General features: G+C 34.9%; 1 protein-coding gene across 6 annotated transcripts in view; it reads left to right on the forward strand.

Annotated features, from left to right (window-relative positions):
* Positions 1-8640, forward strand: part of ROBO2 (roundabout guidance receptor 2) — a 645961-nt gene extending 637321 nt beyond the window's left edge. For 2 of the 6 annotated variants that reach the window (XM_043448630.1, XM_043448628.1), the window contains 3 exons: positions 801-1073; positions 2827-3027; positions 4785-8640. In XM_043448630.1, coding sequence (XP_043304565.1) covers positions 801-1073; positions 2827-3027; positions 4785-4786 — 476 coding nt within the window. In that variant the 3' untranslated portion in view covers positions 4787-8640. The remainder of the gene's footprint in view (positions 1-800; positions 1074-2826; positions 3028-4784) is intronic. The other 4 variants (XM_043448631.1, XM_043448632.1, XM_043448629.1 and 1 more) reach the window with 3 other exon arrangements.
* Positions 8641-8854: the final 214 nt, after the last annotated feature.

Genomic DNA, 8854 nt, shown 5'->3' on the forward strand with positions numbered 1-8854 from the left:
TTTCATATATTTAATGTAAAGAGCTTTTATGAAAAATTATATATTCCACTACATCTCAGTTTTTCGTGATGCATTGCCTTCTCTAGCACCATGAAGCATATTCTATCTAAACTCTGAACATTGGTTATTACTTATTAAAATTAATACATTGGAAGATTATAATATATTAGTTGTAACTCATTAGCTAACTCATGAAACGAGCAGCCAGAATTGGTTGTCAAGCAGAATGTTAATTGCATTTAATAAATGTTAGCTTAACACTTTGACTGTTGCTGAATGTGCCACATACACCAATAAGAGCAGTCATATGCTGTGTATGATCCAGCATACAGTTCTTAATTTCCCGAGGGCAACATTTCCTAGGGAGATTGACAGGGCAGCTTTTATTCTTCCCAGGGCCTTTTATTAACACAGCTGCTGGAATTTCTAGTTGTTTTGTGTCCTGGTATTCTACTTTGGGGAGGTGGCAGTGGACAATGGCTTAAAGATGGAGAAATCATAAACTGTCCTTTACACCTTGAACATCAGCCTCCATGTGCAATTGAAAACACTCACCATGTACAATAGTTGGATAAAATTGGTTGATTTTATTTCAAAGGCACTGTGATCAAAAGATAGCAAAGCGATCAATAATATGCATTTCAGATATAAATAACTGACCTTTCCTCTCCAAAATTTATTTTGTATGGGTGATACCTTTAGGAGGGCGACGTTTTTCTTTTTTCTTCATCTTGAATTAAAACCTGTATTTTTTTTTTATTACATTTTAGTTTATTCTAAACATTATTCAAAATTTTTAGATCTTCCACCACCACCAGATCCCCCTCCAGGTCAGGGTTTAAGGCAGCAGATAGGCTCGAGCCAGCATGCTGGTAACGTGGAAAATTCAACAGAGAGAAAAGGAAGCTCTCTGGAGAGACAGCAAGCATCCACCCTAGAAGACACAAAGAGCTCTTTGGATTGTCCAGCTAAAACGTCCCTAGAGTGGCAGCGGCAAACCCAGGAATGGATAAACTCCACTGAACGCCCAGAAGACATACGGAAAGCCCTCCACAAACAAGGTGTCGGACCAGGTGTGTTCTGCACAGTCCCAAGAAAGTGTGGACTTTGACCTTTTTTTTTCTACCAGGTATTTTGGAAATGCCAGTTGTTTAAGGGCATCTGAAATGCATTTGCCTTGAACCACTAATTGAAGTTGGAATTCACAGCAAAGCTCACCTGCGCATCCCTTAAGGCTGAGTCCAGTAGGGGTCCTTCCTCAAGTTAACCTCTGCATAGGGTCTTTGAGCCCAAGAGACATCTGGGCTTCATCTGTAATGCTCAGGAAACCATTTGATTTTTTTTTTTTTTTTTGCCATTTTTGTTTGTATCGAGTACTTTTAAGACCACTAAACTTCATCTTTAGTATCAGTTGAATCTCTGCCTTCAACCAATTTGTCCATTTTGACTGAAGTAACTAGTCATTTTTAGAGAACTCACTTCAGTCAAATTGGTAAATTAATGGAAATAACAAAGTTGCAAATAGACAATCACAGAATATTCATGTTAGAAAAGGTGAAACTGGCACCTGCACTTGCTCCAACTGATTAAATTGAGTTGATTATTAGCACTTCAATGGGAAATGTTTTTGCTTATAAATCAAGCTTGCTGGAAATGTCACAAAATAAGTTTCATCATTTGCAGTTGGATTTTTTTTTTTTTGGTGGAGGTACATTTAACCAGTTATAGAAATCATTTTTGCAACATCTCTTATGTCAGAATTCATTGAGTATTAAAACATACATACACACACACACACACACACACATTGAAAGTTTCCTTATACATTCTTTCATTTATTTGGACTCAGTCTTTTCTGGATATGTCCTCTACTTATGCATTTTCAATAATTTTATTTTGTCACAACTTGGTGCTTAAAGTTTTAGCTTGAAATATAGTTAGGAAAGAGCCAAACGATGATAATATTAATATCTAGATTTAGTGGAACATTTAGGAAGCTTACATCATTAAGGCTGTAAAAGAAAAATCATGTGATGCTTGTCATTAAAGCTATCTAAGAAGAGAAATACTAAATGCAGTTCGCATGGTTTTTAGTCATCTAATCACAGTAATGATAACTCATACCGAGAAAGAGACAAGAGACAGAGGGGTGGAAAGGAGGAGAGACGGAGAAAAAATGAAAGAAGAAAGAGAGAGAGAGAAAAAGCAGTAGTATTTCAAAGTATTTAGTAATGCCCATCATGGATTATTTTTAGAGAGACGGTACATAAAAAGGATAGGAACATTATTAAAATGAATGAATTTCTCTTTTTCTTTTAAGGAAATAAACAGCTTTTAAAATAGTGTATTTCTATTCAAAGAAGCAATAAGAAATTTAAGAAGCATAGTTTATCAACTAGCATATAGTACTTTATCTAAATTGAGAAAATGTTGCCATAATTTAAGACAAAAACCATGTTCCTTCCATCTTAATGAAAAAATTAAATTTCAGCCCCATTGAACCCAGAAATTATTCTCAGAAAAGATTTTGTCAAACAATACAGTCATTACATGCAAATCTCTTTTATAATGAATTTAAATTTTGCAAATAATACATGACATTGTATACTTATCCCAAGATCTCTTTTAATTTAATCCTGCCTCAGTTCCTGTTGTAGGAAATGTTGCCTGCACATAGACATTCCTTTAATATCTGGGTCTTGTTAAATTCTTTTTAATTTTACTAAAGAGTGAAATGATAAAAAAGCCTAGCTTGAGCTTAAAGTTAAATTTGTTTTGCCTCTGTTTAGCTGTTCACCTAAACCCACTGCGTTCCCTTTTTTTCAGAGGAGACGTTGGTGCCCTACAGCAAGCCCAATTTCCCATCTCCAGGGGGTCACAGCTCATCAGGAACGGCTTCTTCTAAGGGATCCACTGGACCTAGGAAAGCCGATGCTTTGAGGGGAAGCCACCAGCGCAACGCCAGCGACCTTCTTGACATAGGATATATGGGCTCAAATAGTCAAGGACAGTTTACAGGTGAATTATGTAAGTGCCTTAGGGCATTTAAAAGGCTGTGGTGATTGAGAAAGAAAACTGGGAGAATAACGTAAGGGAGAAAAATGTTTTCCTTGACCCTCTTAGAATATCTGACTGGGTCTGAAAACCAAACTGATGAGAGAGATCACCAAGAAAAAGAAGCATACACATTTTATTGAATTTTTGCATGAACATGGAAGCCTTCACAGGAGAATGAAGACTCAAAGAAGGGACCAGAGCAGTAAACTTTTTGCTCCTTTAGACAAAGAAACAGTAAATGTGTGAGAATTTAAAAAGAGGTTTGGGCTGGGGGTAGTAAAGGGTGAAGAAGTAACCAAGGGTTAGTTTAACAAAATTTTGACAAGAATATCTTCCTTCCTCTTGGTACAGAGCAGTTATCTGTCACATAGTTTAAATCATCATCCTTCAGGGAAGGGTGAGGTGGGAGAAGTCAGAGTGCTCTTTTATGCTTCTGCTATTTTTTTCAAACTCCCTCACTCTAAGATACTCAGTATGCGAAGGTGCCATATTTTGAAGTATGTCCCGAATCCTATCAAGAACACAGCCACAGTAAACAAATTTCAAAACTGTAGAAAGCTTGCTTTATGATGAGAAAAAAATAAATTATAATTTTGAGCAGGTTTGGTTATAATAAAGACCACTGCTCTTTCTATCAGTCAAATAAACATTTCTTCTGTTTCAAGCTTGGATTTTTTTTTGTACAAAAATTGTAGAAGTTAGGCAATTAATTTTAATACTTACATGTTAATTAAATATAGTTTTTTGTAGTTTTCTTTGCCTGCTTAACCGAGCACAATAGGGAAATATTTGCCCGTTGGTAGTTTTAAAGAACCTTCTTGGGAATTCCTCATCCCCTAGTCACTCTTCATTTTTTTATTTTGTACATTTAGGAAGTCAGCCTTGAAAAGTTCATCATTGATTTTAGTTAATTTGTAGTACTTTGATTACAATAACATATAAATTTCTCTTTTTGATAAAGAACTGGCATTGGTAGTTAATATAATTAAACTACTTTTTAATTATAAAATACTAGAGAAAGAGAGGGGATGTCACGGTTTGTCACACACAGTGAAAAGCATTGAATTCTTTGTGTTCATTGCATCATGAAAGTTGGCAATTTCACTAACCAGGGTCAGAATTATATTTTCAACTGCTTCCTTGAATTCAGTTTATCTGAAGGAATAGCCCTGAATTCCAGTCTTCTCAACCTTCTCTGGTTATGTGAGAAAAGAAAGTAAACTACCTTCCTGACTCTCTATGCCCTTGTCTAAAGCATTGCATTACTCATATGTTCACATTACTCTGATGCTCAGACTGGGGAATGCCATGAGATAATGAAAGCTGAAAGTACTTTCAAAACTGTAAATTTCTTTAATTTTAATTAATAGGAGTTATTATTGTTACCTATTACTAATCTGATTATAATTAAGATGTGTTTATCATTTTAATTTGATTCAGGACTACTTGGATTTTACTGTAACTATTATATGGGAGTAATTATAGGCTCATAAGAAATATAAAAATGATTTACTTGGATGTTAAGTCTCGAAATTTTACAACGTTCTTTGTCTTTCCCTTTCCATAAGCAAAAAATTTTAAATTCACAACCTCACAAAATCCAAGATGTCATCTTCATCTATTATCTGTGTGCCTTGCTTTTTGTTATGCTGATCAAGATATAGAATACTTAGTTTAAATGCAAACTTATTTCTGTTTTTTTGTTTTTTTTTTTAATCTCTTCGCAGAGTAACTGAGAGGAGACATGCAAAGCTGCTCTGAAAGGCCATCAGGTCTGAACTCATGGAAGTGATAACACTAATAATCAGTGCAATGAACAATTTCTTTATTTATGTACTATTAAAAGAACTGTAAATGCAATGTAAAGACACACAGCCACACATATCCCACAGATATTTTACTTGTGTTCTTCTCTTAAGTACACCACCCACCTTAACTCTTTCTTGTCAGGAGTATATAGAAAAGAAAGAAAACAAAGCTCGCCCTCCAGGAAGAAAAGGATTTTCCTCTGTATATAATTTCTTTTGTGCATTGCTATGCAAGCTCACTCTTTTTAGCTCTGTTCATATTATTGTCTGTTCTTATTGGTCTGTTGTACTATATGTGAATTAATAGGCTGTGGTGCCATATATTAACTTTTAATTGTGTAACTTTTATGTTTAAATTTTGCACTGCAATTTTATTTGGTGATAAGCACAAATCTCTACTCCTCGTGACATGAAGAAAAAGACTGAATGTGAAGGGAGTTTCTGTACTGTAAGCTAGGTTGGATAATGCTGGTTGTAACCAATGACATTAGGGGGGTTTCCGTTGGGGTGTAGAAATAGGAAGATGCAAAGGAACAGTGATGTTGGCTAAGTCTTCTTTGAACATCAGGGACTGAGTCAATAATAAAAAAGAAAAGAAAAGCAATTACGTGGCTTTTACTATTGATAAGAACAGGGGTCAAAAGAAGGAAGTTGAAGTCCTAAAACTGAATAGGCATTAAAATATACAGGTAGCAATGATGTACTAAACTTGCTTTTTAAAAAAGGAAATTAAAGTTATGTTTAGAAACAACTTTACCTGTCATTGTAATTGACCTCTCAGAATTACAACAAGCAAAGGGAAATTAGTGTGTTTCACAAGAGCTGTATTTATATTACAGTTTTTTTAAAAAGCATTGTCTGAATTACCATAACTAATCTCTCCAACTCATTAAGTCAGAATATAATATGAAGTTCCCCAAGGAAACAAATAAAATGAACTCTAGAATATCTAGCAAATAGTTAAAGAGGCAATTTATTATTAGGACATACTCGGGCTGCTTCCAAATACAAAAACTCTATTGCAATATCTTGTTTCATCTCTCTAATACATGTACAGTACATGCTAGAGGATAGAGCTGCATCACTTCAATTCATTACTTTTTAAAAAATAATGCAGTCTATTTGCAACTTTGTGTTTCATTTGATTAAGAAGTGAAGTTTATGCCACCAAATGTATAGCCAAATTGTAAGTGCTTAAAAAGCAGTGTTCAGAGTATGTTCAGTTCACAGTAAGTAGATTTATTGGAATAAATCTTTTATGGTTCAGTCTCAGAAATTGGCTACCAACTAAAAAATGTTTGACCCATTTTGAATGAGTAAATCGAAAAGAATAATTTTAAAGAAGAACAATGCATGTTTATACACTTTTTAAATAAAACCAAACCTCATAAGTGGACATTAATAACAGTGTCCTGCCTCATTTGTTTTCACGACTTTGAGAACCAGAAGTTCCTGAACATCAGTCATGTATCCTCCAAATGAATATGACTTTGAAATATTTATTAGCTACTGTACATGTATAGTCAATCAGTCAAGTAGAAGAGAAATTTCCTGAAATTCCCACTTGTGACATTTTTCCATGTGCTACCTACACAATTGTAAATTATATTTCTAGTTATGCTTTCTCATGTTTGTCCTATGATATGTTCAGTAGTTGGTACTTTGAAAGATATTCACTATGATGGTTAAGATCAATTCTAAAATATGGGACCAGTTTGAATGGCAATTCATACTCTGTGCATTATTGGCTCAGTCACGAAGTGTGTATCATACTGTTATAGCGAAGGGAGGAACCTAGTTAAATGTTTCCATCTTTTTTGTTCCCTAAGGCTGCATCAACACAGGCAAGAGTAGAGAGGAACATAATATTCTTTATGGGCCCCCTACATCATCTTGGTCCCATGTAGTTCATTTCTACACTGAAGAGAAAAAGAATTCTGAGACACACTTACTATACCCTTTGGCATCTTTCTACCATCAGTGCCTGAATTTTAATGCAGTTTGATTTCTCTGGGACAGAGAGACTGGGGATGATGAGAAGTTTCTGTGAAGAATGAATACATACCTATATGCAACTGTAGGATGTGAAGAATTTAGTTTTTTATTTATGCCGTCCCCTACTGCATCTCTTTCTCTTTAAATGCAAAGTTTTGTTCATTTTTTGGTTCCTTCTTTATGCTTCATGCTCCCCTATAACCCAAGTTAGCCTGAAACTTTAACTCATTACAGATACTCCACATAGACTTTTACCCGTGGTAACTGGCAGTATATGTGGCTAATAAATGAAGAGTTCAAAACAGTATGTGTATGTGACTTCTGGAGTAATCCAGGGCATGGTCTCATACCTTCAGTTCATAAAAATTAACTGTTTTGGTGAGAGTAAGTCAGGCCTTATGATTACTTGGAATGTTCTTTTACAATAGATCACATTCCCCGTTAAGTCTAGTTTTAGATTAATTGGCTAATATTGCACCCAAAATATTCTCCTCCTGAAGATATAAAACAAGAAAAAATACTGTGGCAACCCACATGAATTCAGGAAGACTACCAAAAATCAAAGCCTTTGTCACCTTGCTATATGTAAAAAACTTCCAGTAAGTGTAAGTCAGAATGTCATGAGAGCTGCCATGAATTTTTTCATTTGGAAGCCAGTGAAATGATTGGAAATTCACAGAGCTCACTCTTGTGCAGGTCTAAACAGGGGCCTGCCTAAGCTGTCAGAGGAAGTCTAGGTAATCTCATCTTGCCCTCACAGGCAATGCTGCTGTGTCGTCATGCCCCCCAGGAGAATGGCTCCATTCTTAACATGCATAGTCTGCAGGGGGGACAGCGGCTGAATTAGTATCCAACTCCTGTATGCCTCAGTGTACGCAAGCAGAGTGGCCCTACCCATTCTCCAATTCTCCCCCCAGGCCGAATCTAAAGTACGGGGATATGAAAACAGCTGATTTCTTCTTCACAGGATTTGAATCCAGTTCAATGGCGAACATAGGAAAATCAAGACCAGCATTTGCAATAACCTGTAATCAAAGGGAAGTAAAACTATTGCAAATTGATTTTCTCTGGGTAACAAAACATTAAATGGTGTTCTATGTCATAGCCTAATGCTCTATTTAAATATACTTTCAATGGGTTTTGAGTTGAAAGTTTGTATGAGTTTACTAGAACACCTCCAGATTTCTATCCAACAGTTATGTAATTGCCCGTTGACAACTTAATTATAATCCGAAGGAGCTCTAAACTGTGGTTTATCTTCTCCACTGGAAAGTGATTGTGTGTCAGTATTAAAGATATGCAGAACCACAACATTCACTAATTTGTTCATCTGCTTCTGTATACTGTATTTATAGAATTACTTGACAAGAATTGGTGTAAAGCAACATGTCTTTCCACATTATCTTAGAGGTGAAGTTAACTTTTCTTTTGCTTCTCTATGATATGTACTTCAAATGAAACACCATACTTTTTTAACGAAGTTCAATTTACTAATTTTTCTGATCTCATACTTTTCAAAAGCATTTATTGTGACTTTAAAGTGTTGCAAGATAAGGGATTTTGTGGCCGTGGGTAGACTTTTTATACTTTGTTTTATAGATGGATTTTTTTTAATTGTAGTTTGTTTAAGTCACCAAACAGCGTCCAAAATCTTGATGTGTTTCATTTGATGTTGTTAGATCAGAAAAGAAATTGGCATAAAATTGGTTAATAGTATTGTCAAAGAATTGTGTATTGTGTACTCACTGGGAAAAAAAATAAAATATATTCACATTTCAAATTTGTAAAAAAGCCATTTATGTAAAACAGACTTGCTTGCTTTGATTTGTAGACAAATCAAAAACAGACCATTTTTGTCACTTTTAGAATTCTACATTAATGTTTTATGACCAAATGCATAATCTCATTTTCTCATTTGGTTATAGATTGGGTGGTGATTAATACAAATTGGTGTTGATGTATAGCAAGTGACTAAAAGTCACTGATGAAGAATG

This window comes from Cervus canadensis, chromosome 27 (assembly GCF_019320065.1).
Source record: "Cervus canadensis isolate Bull #8, Minnesota chromosome 27, ASM1932006v1, whole genome shotgun sequence".
Taxonomy (NCBI): Eukaryota; Metazoa; Chordata; class Mammalia; order Artiodactyla; family Cervidae; genus Cervus; species Cervus canadensis.